Source organism: Euleptes europaea, chromosome 8 (genome assembly GCF_029931775.1).
Source record: "Euleptes europaea isolate rEulEur1 chromosome 8, rEulEur1.hap1, whole genome shotgun sequence".
In the NCBI taxonomy this organism is placed as follows: Eukaryota; Metazoa; Chordata; class Lepidosauria; order Squamata; family Sphaerodactylidae; genus Euleptes; species Euleptes europaea.
In genome coordinates, this window is record NC_079319.1 from 6596711 (window position 1) to 6614350 (window position 17640).

The 17640-nt window shown below is 42.4% G+C and overlaps 1 protein-coding gene and 1 pseudogene across 1 annotated transcript in view; both read left to right on the plus strand.

Moving 5' to 3' along the window:
• The first annotated feature begins 285 nt into the window (after positions 1 to 285).
• AGO2 (argonaute RISC catalytic component 2) overlaps positions 286 to 17640 on the plus strand; it is a 31723-nt gene continuing 14368 nt past the window's right edge. Inside the window, exons 1-11 of the mRNA XM_056854183.1 lie at positions 286 to 479; positions 1655 to 1775; positions 3275 to 3456; positions 5230 to 5366; positions 5489 to 5623; positions 9809 to 9896; positions 12155 to 12302; positions 13310 to 13429; positions 13896 to 14018; positions 15411 to 15544; positions 16375 to 16559. Of these exons, the coding sequence (XP_056710161.1) occupies positions 403 to 479; positions 1655 to 1775; positions 3275 to 3456; positions 5230 to 5366; positions 5489 to 5623; positions 9809 to 9896; positions 12155 to 12302; positions 13310 to 13429; positions 13896 to 14018; positions 15411 to 15544; positions 16375 to 16559 (1450 nt within the window). The 5' untranslated portion in view covers positions 286 to 402. The remainder of the gene's footprint in view (positions 480 to 1654; positions 1776 to 3274; positions 3457 to 5229; positions 5367 to 5488; positions 5624 to 9808; positions 9897 to 12154; positions 12303 to 13309; positions 13430 to 13895; positions 14019 to 15410; positions 15545 to 16374; positions 16560 to 17640) is intronic.
• LOC130482204 (U6 spliceosomal RNA) lies at positions 6941 to 7007 on the plus strand (annotated as a pseudogene).

Genomic DNA, 17640 nt, shown 5'->3' on the forward strand with positions numbered 1-17640 from the left:
AATCCATCTCTTGTACTTGCTGCTCTTAATTATTTTCACAATTAACAAGAAGAAAGCTCACAATAACTTTGCTTGCATGTGTCCTCCCTTTTGCCTTCTCGTCTATAGTGTATAGGTACCAGTTACCTTGCTGTTACAACAAAAGAGATTACTAGTTTTAGGGTAAAAATATTGTACTAAATATAAATATACTGGTTACATTTGTAGAGAGGAAAAGGTCCATGCTGCAAACAATTATATTTACTGATCTTGTATCGTTTATTTTCCTTCCCTCCCCACCCAGTACTTTCAACACCCCCACCGCTGCCGCCTCCGATACAGGCATATGCATTTAAGCCTCCCCCTCGACCTGATTTTGGAACTTCAGGGAGAACAATCAAACTACAAGCCAACTTTTTTGAAATGGACATTCCTAAAATTGACATCTACCATTATGAATTGGATATAAAGCCAGAGAAGTGCCCTAGAAGAGTTAACAGGTATGTCACACTTCATTTTCTCCTCTTCTTCCTGTGCACTTTTAAAACAAATATGAAGGAGCTTCCAGTAGCTTTGATGTGAACCATTTCTCGCTGAATAGTTAGTGATGCGGCATTGAAATAGCAAACCAGAAGCAATAATGCCTTTTTATGTTTTTGCTTATCATTTCATTGATGTTTTTGATGTAAACCCCACCCTGTTGTATAGTGTATCAATGTATTGCAAAGATAGTTGCAAAAAACAACAACAACTAATAATGAAAATTAATGGTGGTAGATTGACTTGGACTTAGATTGCAAGTAATGGAACAATTTGAGCATTTTGGCAACATGAGGGTAATGTAGAATTTGAAAGTGGGCTTGCTTTGTTTTGGATAATAAATACCAGTCAAAAAGTAGTTTTGTGCTGACTGGATGAAACTGAGCTTCTCAGCCATGACTGGGTGAAAGAGGGGTTTTCCCCCCAGTTGAAACATGCTTGAAATGATGCAGAAGTAGGTCACTGGTTCATATGTTGCATCTGTCATGTATTCTATGGGTGGCTTTCGGCAGATCACTGTGAATCCCCCAATCTGAAATAGGGGGATAATAATATAAGGCTATTGAAAGGATTGCTGAGCTAATTTTGTAGGATAATTTGAACACTCAGAAGTGCTGTAAATGTGTATTATAACTTATTATGTGGAACCATTTGGTTTATATGGTGACAGAGCCCACACAGAGTTCCTGTTTGTGTGGTGTCAAGTCACAGCCGATTTGTGGCGACCTCATAGGGTTTTCAAGGCAACAGACGTTTGGAGGTGGTTTGCCATTGCCTGCCTCCATGTGACGAGAGAGAGTTCGGAGCGAACCGTGACTGGCCCAAGGTCACCCAGCAGGCTTTCTGTGGAGGAGTGGGGAATCGAACCTGGTTCTCCAGATTAGAGTCCACTGCTCTTAACCACTACACCACGCTGGCTCTTGCAGAGCTCCTGATGCGGGTGGAAAACTCTGTTAGTGGAACAGAACAATTGCATGCAACCTATCCTCTTGAGGGAGTGGAGGAGGTCCTTGTTGACCACTGAATGTTTTGCTTTTTGTTTATAGCCATCCATTAACATTAATGGATTGTTCTCAACACTTCGTTTGGTTGATGTGAGCTATTTTGTTAACTTAATTGTCTCCCCCCCCACCAGAGAAATAGTTGAACATATGGTCCAGCACTTTAAAGCGCAAATATTTGGGGATCGCAAACCAGTATTTGATGGAAGAAAAAACCTCTACACAGCTATGCCGCTTCCAATAGGGAGGGACAAAGTAAGTATTAAAATGGAGGAGGTAGTTCAATGCCAAATTGTACTACGAAATCACTTGTAATTTGCTCTTTGCTTATATGAGATTTTCTCTGGTTAATGTCGGAATAGATCACTTATTCTTTAGTGGTTATTTGCAAAGTGTTTTCTGTGGAAGCTAAATTCTGGAAATAAAAAATGTTCCGGTATCTAGAACCGTATCAATGGAAACAATGTTTTGCTCATCACAACAAAAAAAGTGGTATTGTTTGAGAATGGAGTATGACTGGTGCCTGATAGATTTGCAGCTATATCTGACTAGCCCCACAGCAGGAAAGTTCAGTTGGGACTTGGAACTATAGAATTGCCTTGGGGGTGGGGGTGGGGAGAGAAATATTTAAGTGTCATAGTGGATCTCAGTCTTCTATGGAATGTTAGAATGGTTTGCATTTGCAGCTAACGTTCTTTAAATAGTCCTTTACAGCTTCTTCAGTTCTAATTCGGCTGTGTTAGGAAAATCCTGAACATCACTGCATTCTCTCAAAGGCGTTCAGGTTTATCTCCCCCCCCCTTTTTCCTGTTTATAATATTGCTTTCGAGAAAACAGTGTGAATTGTTTGTTGCGATTTAAAATTAAAACAAGTGCTATATAGCTGTAATTAGATGTGGAAGTGGTGGCTGAGCCCGTCACCGGGATTCCCGAGGAGACTCCTGGTAAAGCTATGAAATTCTTATGCAGTAGCACACTTGGTGATAAGATGCATTACCTTGTTTATCTGAAGTCAGTGTATTGTAGCTCTGGCAAATCTCATCTGCTAGTTAAAAAGAATTTGCCAAAACCTTACGCTGCTTTGAACGTGTAGCAGGCAGGATCTAGTCAATTATGAAGAAGAAGAAAAAGGTAGTTAGAATGATGACTCTGATTATTCTGTTGGAAAGTCCTGTGATCCTCTTTATTAGCACACTCCTATGCAGAGTTACTCCAGTCTAAACCTACTGAAATGAATGGGCTTAGACTGGAGTAATTCTCTTTAGAGTTGCACTGTATTACTTTTGTGCTCATTTTCGGTGCTGGTTTGCTGTGTTGAACACATGAAGCTGCTTTATACTGAATCAGACAGACCCTTGGTCCATCAAAGTCAGTATTGTCTACTCAGACCAGCAACGGCTCTCCAGGGTCTCAGGCAGGGGTCTTTCGCATCACCTACTTGCCTAGTCTTTTTAACTGAAGATGCCAGGGATTGAATCTGGGACCTTCTGCATGCCAAGCAGATGCTGTATCACTGAGCCACGGCCCCACTTCATGGCTCTCAAGGGCCTCAGGCAGAGGTCTTTCACATCACCTACTTGCCTAGTCCCTTTAACTGGAGATGCCGGGGATTGAACCTGGGACCTTCTGCATGCCAAGCAGAGGGTCTACCACTGAGCCACGGCCCCTCTCCAAGGGGAGCCCCGTTGCTCCTGTTGGCAGCGTGCGTGTTTAAATGGAAAGAATCATCTTGTTTTGCTTTCATAATGTTGCAGGTGGAGTTGGAGGTCACATTGCCAGGGGAAGGGAAGGACAGAATATTTAAAGTGGCAATAAAGTGGATGTCCTGCGTGAGCCTGCAGGCTTTACATGATGCTCTTTCTGGTCGTCTTCCAAGTGTTCCTTTTGAAACAATTCAGGCACTGGATGTAGTAATGAGGCACCTGCCTTCCATGAGGTAAGGGAAAATGCCCATATCTATGCCTTTAGGGCATTCTGCTGCCCTAAAAAGAGACTTCTGTTGCCTGGTGTTAGAATCATAGATTTGGAAGGGACCACCAGGGTCATTTAGTCCAACCCCCTGCACAATGCAGGAAATTCACAACTGCCTCCCCACCCCACCCCCAGTGACCCCTACTCCATGCCCAGAAGATGGCCAAGATACCCTCCCTCTCATTATCTGCCTAAGGTCATAGAATCAGCATTGCTGACAGATAGCCATCATACCTCTTTTTAAAAACCTCCAGTGAAGGAGAGCTTATCACCTCCCGAGGAAGCCTGTTCCACTGAGGAACCGTTCTAACTGTTAGAAAATTCTTCCTAATGTCTAGACGGAAACTTGTTTGATTTAATTTTAACCTGTTGGTTCTGGTCCGACCTTCTGGGGCAACAGAAAACAACTCGGCACTCTCCTCTGTATTACAGCCCTTCAATTACTTGAAGATGGTTATTATATTACCTCTCAGTCTTCTCATTTTCAGGCTAAACATAATCTACTTCAACAAATTCTGCAGTTTGCCTGCATAGAACATTTTTGCCCATACATAGACATGTTTGTTTGCAGAGCTGTCCAGTGGAGACTTACTCTAGCTGAAGCCCCAAGTTTCTGAAATCTCTGAAGAATTGCATAGGTGATATAGATTCTTAAAAAACTTCAGGTTTTATTTTAAAATAAAACTTTTCTGCATGTCATATGCAGATGGCCAACTTGATCAAAATTCTTGTTTTTAATTTAAAAAATAATAATCAAATCCTCCCATCAGAAATAAACAAAAAAACAAAATATAACAACGTTGCTGGCAAGTCTACATGTAAGCCTCTACAAAAGGTCTCCAAATACCTAAAAAACATGTGCATGTGCACATCTATATGTGACACACTGAAATGTTGATAAAGTTGTCAGATCCTCAATCCATTAGATTATTGTAGGTGGGCATTTATTTTTTTCAGTGGTGTTTCAGCAGCAGTAAGGGCACGGAGGGTCCGTTTTTATTTACCATCAAGTAGACTCCAGGAGACAGTTTAAAAGTATGTAAGCGTTCTCAGAAATCAGTGAACATTCTAATTCAAAATTAACAAGTGATTACTTCCAAACGTTCCTATGTGAACATATAGAACTAGTGTGGGTTCACTTGAATAGGGTGGATAGCTTTGCATGCATGTATATTGAAATGAAGTGAAGCACTGATAGACAGGGACTGGAATAAAAGTTCAAGAAGAGAAAGAAAAAAAGAAGGATAAGAAATGTGAAAAAACATTGGATATTTTTGTGTGTGGCTAGTTTGTAATGTATTAGTGAGTTTGCTGCAACATAATCTGGGTGCCAAGGAAGAAATGTATGTGATTTTACATTACTTTTTTTCTGTTTTCCCCTCCCTCCTTGTTACTTTAAAAAAATAAAAAATAAAAAGTTCATGATTCAGGGGCAGGCCAATGCTTGCCCTGTATGACCTATTGTCATCTCCGTTCCCTTCCACACCATGCTTCCGAAGCACTCCCTACAGCATACAATTTGCCTCGTTTTTCTTTCTGCAACTTCTTTTTTCTGTTGTCTCTGCTAGTTACTCAAAATATTGGGACAATGAGATGGTATATGCTGGATATTGAGCAATATGTTTCCTGCTATGTTATAAGAGAGTTGATTAAGGAGTATCTCTAGAATAGCGTAGATGTAATTTTTTTTGTTCCTTTTTCTACTGAGGTGTGATAAATTGTCTCGTTTCTATTACAGGTATACTCCTGTGGGCCGGTCCTTTTTTACTGCATCAGAAGGGTGCTCAAATCCCTTGGGTGGGGGTAGAGAAGTATGGTTTGGATTCCACCAGTCAGTTAGGCCTTCACTGTGGAAAATGATGCTTAACATCGATGGTATGTTTTGCATTTTCTTTTATGTTGTGTTTAAATTGATTGACAAAATGCTGATAAGTAAAATTTCTGAGAAGGTTCTTTGATCCTTAAAATCTAATTGATTTTTCCTGGTTTGGTTCTAGTATCTGCAACAGCATTTTATAAGGCACAGCCAGTAATTGAGTTTGTATGTGAAGTTTTGGATTTCAAAAGTATTGAAGAACAACAGAAACCTCTGACAGATTCCCAAAGGGTTAAGTTTACCAAAGAAATTAAAGGTAAGTCGAAAAAAAGTCTAACAAGGCTTCTGTGTGAAACAGAATTGGGGAGCTGTAAAAGACTGACTTGTGGCAAACTGGCTTTTGATCAGCTGGATTTCTTTCTTTCTTTATCATTCCCCGCTTTTCTGTCTAATGGGGGCTATCACCCAGCTCACAGCATCATTCTGCCCCCTCCCTCCTATTAATCTTCACAACAACCATCCTGTGAGGTAGGTTAGACTGAGAGAGAATGACTAATCCAAGTCACCAAGCAGGCTTCCATGGCAGAGGACAGTTGCTTTGTTAATGTTAATGCCAATAAAGGTTCTGTTTTCTGTCTGTCTGGCAGAGGACAGTTCAAACCTGGTTCTCCCAGATTCTGGTTTGACTATCTAATGACTACACTTTAAGTTATGATATACTTGCATTATTTCAGGTCTACTTTAAAGCAGCCTATTTTTTTTATTTTATTTTTTACAAAAAGATACTTAATGTAGTTGAAACTTAACAAATCTAATTTAAATTTTAAAATCCAAATTAAAATTAAAGTTATGCACACTGCTGAGTGGTGTGTGGTTTACCCAAAACCATGTGGTGGCCTTCCACAACTGGCAGTCATCTCCATCTTCATGTTGCCGCGGCTCTATGCTATGTGTAGTGGACAAGAGGAAGCTGCAGCAACCAGCCAGCTCAGCTTCTGCATTTACTCAAAGGTAGGAAAATTGGCCTTAGTTCTTGTTCAGCGTGCTTTTGTTGGCCACTTTATCCAGCTCTGATCTGCTAAGGTATCCCTGCGGTTCCAGAAAATCTCATATCTGCCCCCACTGCAGCCAAGACAAAAGGATCGGACACACCTTTCCCATTGACATCTGGGATTTTCAGTAAGGGAATGAGCACTGTGGAATTCGTTCCAAGGTTGGCCATCACCCCCCATAGCATCTTACCTCTAATTCACACTTGAAGGAATTAAAACCAGACCTATAATAAGATCAAAACATTTTCTGACAGTTAAACTGTTTTTGAATGATGCATTTAAAAATGGATTTCAATTTTTTGGAGGCTTCTAATACCACTGAGCTTTTCTAAGTGCTATTTTATCCCAGTCATACTTATATAAATGCAATCCTCACCCCTGCTAAGCACAATTGCAGGTTTTTGTTGTTTTTGAATAGCATTGTAATTTAGTGATTAACTCTTGTTAAATTTTCATTAAGCCAGTTCAGTTCCTGGTTAATAGGGTAATCATATTGTTAATACTTATCCAATTCATAAAAAATGTCTCAAAGCACACCTCTTAATCCAGTTTCCTTGTTAATTTTCAAAAACTAATTTGCATCGCTTTGGAAGCACATCTACTAAAATTAGAACAATACAGAGAAGATTGGCATGGTCCCTGGGCAAGACAAGCCTTCCCCTTTCTGTCCAGCCGTTTCACTACATTTCCTAAACTCGTTCTTTACATCTCCCACTTTTTCCTTGTAATTTTGTCACATTTCCCTAAACTTGTTTTCAGTCAGAAATTAAATTTTAAAAATTGAGAAGAAATAATTGCTCATGGCTGGGTCACTCGTTCTGGCCTGAGCTATAATGTACTTTGGAGCCCATGGACATTATGGGGATGAAGGTATGGGAGCAGATGGCCCGTAAAGTGATTTTGACTATAGCAGTGTTTTGTGTGGAGCACTTTCTGTTGTTTATGGTGAAAAGTTGCATAAAGGCAATGTGATTAAGCTGTGGGACGAACTGAAACAGCACAGTCCTGAATATTGTCGAAGGCTTTCACGGTCAGAGTTCATTGGTTCTCGTAGGTTATCCGGGCTGTGTAACCGTGGTCTTGGTATTTTCTTTCCTGACGTTTCGCCAGCAGCTGTGGCCGGCATCTTCAGAGGAATAACACTGAAGGACAGTGTCTCTCAGTGTCAAGTGTGTAGGAAGAGTAATATATAGTCAGAAAGGGGTTGGGTTTGAGCTGAATCATTGTCCTGCAAAAAGTAACAAAGGTAATGTGCTAACCATTGTCCTGTAAGTATCAAGATCACTTCAGGATACAATACTTCCATATTAACATACCACACCCTCATTAGCACATTATCTTGATACTTACAGGACAATGGTTAGCACATTACCTTTGTTACTTTTTGCAGGACAATGATTCAGCTCAAACCCAACCCCTTTCTGACTATATATTACTCTTCCTACACACTTGACACTGAGAGACACTGTCCTTCAGTGTTATTCCTCTGAAGATGCTGGCCACAGCTGCTGGCGAAACGTCAGGAAAGAAAATACCAAGACCACGGTTACACAGCCCGGATAACCTACGAGAACCAAAGCACAGTCCTGCTTGACAAGTCATCACTAGTGGGGTAAGGGGCATGGAGAGGAGGAAGAGCATGTCCTGAGAAGGTCTCATGGATAGCAGAATGCTGCTTAGGTGGCTAAGAGCCCATTCCTGAAATGACGGCGTAGGGGAATGGCGGGGAAGAGGTGCAGCAGCGCCTCTTCCTAAGCTGTTTCGCCTACGCTGTTAGACCAAAAAAAAGCCTTTAGGGGCTTTTTTTTTTGTTTAACTGGGGCTTCTTGCCCCATTGAAAAAAGCGAGGCTGCGCCTGCTAAATAACAGGCGCAGCAACGCTGTTCCAGCCGCCGGCACAAGTGGCCGAAAGGGGATTGAAAGCTGTCTAGCTGCCAGCTCCTTCCCCTGGCCTGCCCTCGGCCCGCCCCCCTGCGCTGGCGTGGCTTCTCCACGCCCTTGCCGGCGCAACAGAGTGGCCTTGCCGGCGGAGCGGGGAGGCGCAGTCCCTCGGCGCTTGGCTGCCGGCGGGACTGGCCTTGCCGCCGGCGTGAATGCATGTAATCGCGTGATTACACGCATTTACGCCGGTGGCGAGGTTGCGCCGCCTCCTATGGAGTTTCGGACGGATTTTCAGGAATGGGCTGTCAATTGTTCTGCACCCTGTGCAGTCAAACCTGTATCCAGGAGGCTGGCAGGGGTGGTGCTACTGAACAAATTAATGGCTCTTTATGTGGACATAATGAGAAACCAAAGTGAGTGCCAGCAGCTGTTAACAAACCAGGTGAAGAACATGGCTTAGAATCCTGGCTGAGCACCCAGCCAACAATCCTGGCTGAGCACCCAGTTTGTTGGAGGTCATGGCAAACCATGACATGATTAAACTGTGGTTTATGAACATTGTGATGCCTGAATGCAGCCTGTGCCTGATAACTAATAGATAGGATACCGATTCTAGAGAGCAAGATCCTGTTTTATAGGCACGTGATGTTATATAATGCTCCTTATTGTAATAAAACCAAGGGATGCCCGTAGATTGTTGTTCCTCCAGCCTCATTTCCCTTGATTCCCTGACATGGATGTCCCTGGTGGTCCCTTCCAACTCTGTGATTCTATGATCCTCCTTTAAGTTACTTGTAAAAATATTTCACCAATTATGTGTGCGTGGAGGAGTGGGAGTGTGCGTGGAGGAGGGGGAGTGGCCTGATTCTCCTTTCTTGTGGCAGCCCCCCTGCGCCCGTTTGAAACTTTGTCCACGAAGGACAGCCCCCCCAATTCTCCGTTCCCAGTGGTTAACTTTTGGGAAGGTGCGATGCTTGTCCAGCTTCATAGAAGCACCTGGTTGGCCACTTTGTGAACAGACTGCGGGGCTTACTGGGCCTTGGTATGATCCAGCATGGCTGTTCTTATTTTCTTACGCGGGGAGAAGAGCCACTTGAGCCAGCATGGTGTAGTGGTTAAGAGCGGTGATTTGGAGCAGTGGACTCAGATCTGGAAAACCGGGTTTGATTCCCATCTCCTCCACATGAACGGTGGAGGCTAATCTGGATTTGTTTCCCCACTCCTACACATGAAGCCAGCTGGGTGACCTTGGGCAAGTTACAGCTCTCTTAGAGCTCTCTCACGCCCACCTACCTCACAGGGCGTCTGTTGTGGGGAGGGGAAGGGAAGGTGTTTGTAAACTGGTTTGAGTCTCCCTTAAGTGGTAGAGAAAGTCGGCATATAAAAACCAACTCTTCTTCTTCCTCCTCTTCCTCCTCCTCCGTCTGCTCACCCATCCAGTCTCTTCTGTTCACAATTTGAAATAGACATGAACACTACAGAGAGAACTGCTGCAGCAGCTGAATTTCGAGAATCTGATTTAACTGAGATGGAAAGGGCATTGATTGCTTATGTTTGTAAATTATTAGGTTTGAAGGTGGAGATCACTCATTGTGGGCAAATGAAGAGAAAATACAGAGTATGCAATGTTACACGACGACCAGCAAGCCACCAAACGTAATATTTGTTTTTTTTTCTTTTCTCACAGTTACCTTGTATTTTCTCTCTTCCTCCTAAGTTGTCACTTTGTTTCTCGTGTTCTTAAATATAACCAGATAAAGAACTTAACATTACAGAAGGCAGTTTAGGTAGGTCACAGCTCCCAGTTAAAGTGCCTTCTGGTGTCGGGAGATTTGGGGTGGTGCTTTTTTTTTTTTTTTAAAAATTTCACATGCCCCTTTGTCTTGGAGCCCACCACGCTGAATTAATTTTGCTTCCTCTGGTTGATGAAAACCTATGTAATCTCTTTATTCAAATGGCTAGTCAATAATTGGTGGAGGTTCAGATCTCTCCTTATTTTACATAGTTGAAACTCATTATCTCAGGAAGCTGGCACTGGAAATGTTTCAGTTTGTTTTTTTTGGGAAGAGGAATAGAAAGTCTGAGGGGTTTGTGGAAATAGATCACGATGGGTAGCCATGTTTGTCTGTAGCAGTAGAAAGGAGCAAGATTCCCTTAAAGCACCTTAAAGACTAACAAAATTTCTGGCAGGTATCTTCTTCAGATATCTTAAGAAGTGAGTTGTGACTCTTGAAAGCTCATACCTTGCCAGAAATTTTATTAATTTTTAAGGTGCTACTGGAATCTTGCCCTTTTCTACTGTAGGATTCATGATTTACCTCTGGCCTGTGAACTGCTCCCAAGAGTTGTTGTTGATGCAGCTTGTAAAAACCTAGCTTCTTGGGCTTGCTCTTAACTCCTAGCTTTTGGGGAGCTGGAAGTGCCTTAGACAATGTGGTGCTGAGCATTTATATGGCTATGAAGTGTCTGTCTGCCTGTTTCTGGGGACCGACAAAAGCACCTAGCTTCTAAACATCTAAAATGATTATTGGTAAGAGGTTGAAAATGGCTTGGATAAAAAAATTTTGGCAGAATTTTACATTAAGTCTGAGAAATTGACTTTTTGTGGCACCTGTTAGAATCAGGCAGTAGTGTTGTGGCGGGTCTTTCTAAGATAGGAAATAGGTTTGAGCTTCATTGGCAGAATTGGCTGGGGGGTGTTCCCATGTTCTAAGTATGGGAGCTAGTGAATCAAAGAAGAGGAGAGTGAACAAGGACAAGCTGGCCTGTGGTAAGCTTGTGTATCTATTTATTTTATTGAAAACATTTTTATGCTGCCTTTCCACCGAGTCGGGGTCCACAAGGCAGCAAACCTTAAAATGTTTCAACAATTATGAGAATGTACAGCCACAACACCAGAAGGAGGGCTCATACTGTTACTGGGGTATGCTAGGTGAAACAAAAAGGTCTTCATCTGCTGGCAAAAGACACTGATAGGGGAAGGCAGACAAATCTCCCTGGGGAGGGAGTTCCCAAGTTTTGGTGCCACGACGGAGAAGGCCCTTTCTCGGGTTGCCACCTGTCTAGCCTCAGATGGTGAGTGCCACCAAAGCAGGGCCTCCGAGGATGAGCAGAATGAGCAGGTAGGTTTGTATGGGATCTATTGAAGCAATGGCAATAAGGAAGCAAAAAGTATATCGAGAAAACAGGGCTTATGCACCCTCTTTCCACCACATATAGAGCATGATTAAAAGGTTTCATGTTGGGAAAGCTTTACATCAAGCTCTGATTTGCTGTGATGTCTGAATGCAAGCACCTGGATAAATTGGAGCTTACTCCGCTCTGTCCACAAATTTGGGACTCAAAACTGGGGTTAAATAGGGGTTTAGAATCCCAGTTTGAGGGAGGGAGCCAGGCTCCAGTTTCCCCAGGTGCCTCCATTCAGCCATCCTGACAGATGAGAGCTTGATTCAAACCAGACCATTTTGAATCACTCTCTGCCTCTGAGAGGATAGGCAGACCTCTGTTTCTTGTGCAGCCTGTTATGGAATTCCAGCATATGTAGCATGAGGAGATGGCTCTGGTGATGGTCCACGTAATGGCAGCAGGTCTGGCATGATTCACTTTCTTGGCAAAGGCCTGTTGCATTGTGTGCTACATGGTACAGGGTGGAGCTTGAGCTATGACTGCCTGGGCAAATAGCTAATATCCCCTTAAGGGGAAAAAAAAGACCCTTCAATTACCACAAAATAAGTTCATTGTAGTGATGATCCGTGGCATGATCATTTCGATGGTTGTTTTCAGGACCACGTGAACATACTTACAACTTTCATAGTTCCTTTGAATATTTTTTAAAATGAGTAATGTTGAATTTGTGATTGTACTATATAGTTGAATTGTTTCTTCTCCCCCCCCCCACTGTTGATTCTTTGTAGATTCCCACTTCAGCAGGAGAGTGGACAGACAGTTGAATGCACTGTAGCTCAATATTTTAAGGATAGGCACAAGTTGGTTTTACGCTACCCTCATCTTCCATGTTTACAAGTTGGACAGGAGCAGAAACACACATACCTTCCTCTAGAGGTAAGAAATCTCTTCGGCAAATGTCCTTCAGTAAATATCCTTCTCTCTCTGATGTGCTTGCCAAAATTGTATAATGCTTCCCATTGGCCTGCAAAGAGACCCTGGTTCCTCCCCCCCCTCCATTATAGGGGAAAACTGGCGCTTGTATCCAAGGCGCTGTGAAGAAATTCTCGATTGAAAAGTCACCAGTGATAAACGGAAGTATTTTTTTATACAACGCACAGTTAAATACTGGAACTCTCTGCCCCAGGATGTGGTGATGGCTGCCAACTTGGAAGGCTTGAAGAGAGGAGTGGACATGTTCATGGAGGAGAGGGCTATTCATGGCTACTAGTCAAAATGAATACTGGTCATGATGCATACCTATTCTCTCCAGGATCAGAGGAGCATGCCAATTATATCAGGTGCTGCGGAACACACCAGGAGAATACTGCTGCAGTTGTCTTGTTTGTGGGCTTCCTAGGACTGCTGGACTTGATGGGTCTTGGTCTGATCTAGCATGGCTTTTCTTATGTTCTTATGTTCAGTGTGCTTCTGAACCTTGTTTATCCAAACCAATGGACAGTGTTAAAAGGGCTGGATGGCAAATGGGAGGTGTGCCTCAGCCTCCCGTTCACCATGATGGGCTTCTGTGGTCACTGTGTTTGCCCACTGTGGGAGGAGAAGCGAAAGCAGGGCTCAGTTATGCCCTGTAGGGAACAGGGGAGGGGCTGTGGCTCAGTGGCAGAGCATCTGCTCGGCATGCAGAAGGTCCCAGGTTCAATCCCCAGCACCACCAGTTAAAAGGACAAGGCAACTGGTGACTTCTGCTGGAGCTGTAGGGTGCCACTTCCAGTCTTAGCAGACACTACTGATCTTGATGGACCAGTGGCCTGATTCAGTATAAGGCAGCTTCATGTGTGCAGCACTTGACACGTCAGTGCTGCACCAGTGGTGGACTGAAATGAGCCTTGCATGCTCTGTTTGGGTATCCTGAAAATTATAATTTGCATATTGTGTTGCTTTAGGTATGCAACATAGTGGCAGGACAGAGGTGTATAAAGAAGCTGACAGACAATCAAACTTCTACTATGATAAGGGCGACTGCCCGATCGGCACCTGACCGTCAAGAGGAGATCAGCAAACTGGTGAGTCCTTTATCATGGGGAGGTATGGCTAGAATTTTTTCTGTGTGTGTGAAGGAAACTCCCATTTCATCTTTCAGAATAAGTAATGAACACCTGCATGGGTTTACTTTGCACAATTCTGCTTCCAAGATTTGGCCCTTCAGATAACTGGTATATGTTTTGGCAAGGACAGAGATTGTGAAAAGAAAGGTAGAGGTGGGAGGGGCCAAAGAGTAGGAAGAAAGAATAGAAGGAAACAGCCTGTATTTATGCTGGGAATCTCACTTCCTCAGTTCTTAAAACTTTTTCTCAGTTTCATACTGGTTTCAGAGTCTTAACCAAATGCTGCTCAAGTGTTCCAAAGTTTTTTTTCACCCCACCCCCCCAATTCATTCTAAACTAACAAGTACTGTGGATTGAGTTTTTGAGTCAAACGGCCATGAAAGCTTTGGTCCTCATTGATTTTTTTGTTTGTTTCTGCTTCTAGATGCGAAGTGCAAGTTTCAATACTGATCCTTTTGTTCGTGAATTTGGAATAATGGTCAAAGATGAAATGACTGACGTGACTGGCCGGGTCTTGCAGCCTCCTTCAATCCTCTACGGAGGCAGGGTATGTGAGCAGAGATCCTGTAGGAGCTGTAGAGATTTCTCTTTTTTTTCCCATCTTGATTGTCTTAAATAAATAAAGTTGCAGATAATCTGTCAGAATCTATTTCTCATGGGTGGGCAGATCTGTGGATACCTAAATCCACAGTTGGGGCCCAGTGAGAGAATGTAGATTTTTCTGCAGACTTGTAATACATGGATGACTTTATTTTTTATTTTAGAAATAACTTATTTTTCCAGAAGAATAAAGAATTAAACATAAAAAGGGGGGTAGGGGGATGGGGGATTACAATAATGCATCAAATCTTATATCTACTGTTCAATTATATATAAAAAACAATTAAAAATTATACATGTACCCTGGGTATGAATATACCTTATGTCCCAGTTCAATCTCTAACATTCTAGAGCAGTGATGGCAAACCTTTTAGAGACTGAGTGCCCAAATTGCAACCCAAAACCCACTTATTTATCGCAAAGTGCCAACACGGCAATTTAACTTGAATACTGAGGATTTAGTTTAGAAAAAACAACACATACATTAACATCTTTTTGCCTTAAAAGAAAAACACAATAACAGAGCTTTCAATTATACAAACAACTTTTTATTGAAAGGTAAAAGTTTGCATTTGGCATGCTTTTGAACAATTAATGTTTGTTCAAAGCCCCTAAGCTGGGCGGCGGGGAGTCCAGGGAAGGCAGACGCGACGGCTGCTCAACTTACCCGCGCATGCCCACAGAGAGGGCTCGGCGTGCCAAGTCCGGCACTCGTGCCATAGGTTCACCAACACGGTTCTAGAGTATAATATATTTGTTCTTTATTTCTATATTTCTGTGTTTCTGTAAAGCTTAAACAAAAATACATATTAATAACATATTTTTAATCTTATCCATATCAGTCTCCTCATAGCTTGTGTTGATCTCACATAAGCAAGATGACTTTATTTTTTAAACTGTCTCCCTAGTGTGTAGACATTTCGTATTAGCCTACTGAGACATTCTTAGGTAATCTGTAGCGAGAACATAAAAGCAACCACCCTGGATCAGGCTGATGGTTCATCTAGTCTCAGCAGTCTGTTTGGTATAGTGTCCAACCAGATGCCCCGAGCACAACGTGAGGCCCAAACCTTCCTCTTTTGCTCCTGGCCAGCACTGTTATTCAGAGAGTCCGCCTCTGAACATTGAAGTTTCTGTCAGCCGTTGTGTCTGACAGCTATTGATGGACCTGTTTCCCCTTCAAGGCCAATTAAACTAGTGGCCAACACCACATGTTGTGGCAGTGAATTCTGCAAGTTAATTGGTTTTTAAGAGAAAAAGTACTTTCATATAAGAGCACAGTGCAGAGTTCCCTTGCTGTATGTAATAAATCATTTGTTACTTTCCCCCCTGTTTCTAGAACAAAGCAATTGCTACACCGGTTCAAGGGGTGTGGGACATGAGGAACAAACAGTTTCACACTGGAATTGAAATAAAGGTCTGGGCAATTGCTTGCTTTGCTCCACAACGCCAGTGCACTGAAGTCCATCTTAAGTAAGCTTGTTCTTTTTTTAAAAAAAAACCCAACATTTTGTTCACTCGCATGATTTTGAATGTGTTCTTGTTTATAAACAGTGCTGTGGATTTTATAGGAAAATTGGAAAAAAATATTTCCAGAAAATCTTTAAATAACGTTAGCAAAATAAAGCAGATACACTGTGCACAAGCCTGAAGCGTGTACAAAACAGGGGCTGGTCCAGGCTTCGTATCCCACATTTTGTCCGTCTAACTTTACTGATTTGCAGCTCTGACAGCTATAGATAAAAAGGCTGTTATTTACATATGTGGGGCAGAACGTTTTCCACAGAAAAATATAGCATTGGAACATTTTCCATCCATGTCACTGTTGACAACATTAGTGTGCATGAAGGACCTTACAATCTTGCCATGTGTTTTCAAATCGCAAAATTACATACTACTCAAAAAAATTGAGGATGGCAGCTAACTAAAGATTTTTTTTAAGCACTTTAAAATTGATGCATATTGCCTTGCAAACTGAAACATACGTGTTTTGAGCATAGTATACAGTCTTTGTGACGTGCCTTTATATCTTGTCTTTGACTAGCTCAAAATGTGGACTTCGTGAATTCTTCTTTCCTTTGAAGAGGCTGACGTAGGAATGTAATACCTTAGCTTTTTTTAAGTGAAGAAAATTTAGGTTGAAAGTAGTTATTCGCTGAATAGACTTTAATGTGCTTTGGGAGGAGCCCTTAGAATTGAAACAGGTTAGCCCTGGAATCTGAAATTCTGTGTTGGTTTAATTTGAATGTTAAATAGAGGTTTTATTCTCTTAAACATGGTTTCCCCCCATTTTTCTTTGTTAGGTCCTTCACAGAGCAATTGAGGAAGATATCAAGGGATGCAGGAATGCCCATCCAGGGTCAGCCATGTTTCTGTAAATATGCCCAAGGAGCAGATAGTGTGGAGCCAATGTTCCGACATCTAAAAAACACCTATGCTGGGTTGCAGCTTGTGGTGGTCATTCTGCCAGGAAAAACTCCAGTTTATGGTCAGTCTCTGCTGTCTATGTTTGAATGTTTGTTTAAAAAACAAAAATAACCCCCCTGTCAATTACCTTTGAGCTCTTGAAATAAATCTGGGCCTTGTGTTTTTGTTTTTTCCTCAGTTCATCTCCCTTTTACATTGCATGGTATCTGGTCTTGATGTTTGTGTATAGAATTTCTTTAAAGCGTCAGCACACTGTTCTTTAGCAAAAGTGGCAAACACAGGTCTGATGTGGGTCAGCTGTGGCAGTTTTGACTGCTTGCCTAGCTAACTTATGCTTGTAGCTGGGAAGGTAAACTTTGTGCATCTACCCTTCTGTGCATATGTTGGTTCTGAGCCTGTAGTAAGATGCTGCTCACAAAAAACATCATAAGTTAATTCAGAATACAGGCGTGGAATTCAGCACTTTTCTTAAAATGGAAAAGAGGCATAGAACTAGAAATAGGAAGAAATAAAGGGTAAATTTCCTTTTAAAAGGCCCTTAGACAGCAGAGAGCTGGTCTCCCTTTGCAAGGCAGGAAATGAACTGAGGAGGAAGGGGTTGATTCCCCCAGGAGACAGGAAGTGACAGATCTTGTTCCTGCCTCCTTGAGCAAGTGAAGGAAATCACCCACTCTGAATTTGCCTTCCATACCTCAGAGCAGGCGGAGCTTTCACAGTGAATAGTCCAAAGCTTGTTTTCTTAAAATGGAAAAGCAGCATATAAATGGCCTAAATAATTTTTTTAAAACAACAACAACACCACCAAAATGGCCAAGAGTCTTAGACCAGCCGTGTTTCTCAACCTGTGGATCGGGATCCAAAAGTGGGTCGCGAAGCCTTTGAAAGTGGGTCCTGGGGCCAGCCGTCCCTAATGGCGGCTGCTGCCCTTTACATCATAGATTCATAGAGTTGGAAGGGCCCACCAGGGTCATCTAGTCCAACTCCCTGCACAATGCAGGAAATTCACATCTACCTCCCCCCACACCCCCAGTGACCCCTACTCCATGCTCAGAGGTCTGCCAGTATCAGAGGAGCATACCTATTAGGTGCTTTGGAACGCAGGCAGGAGAATGCTGCTGCAGTTGTCTTGTTTGTTGGCTTCC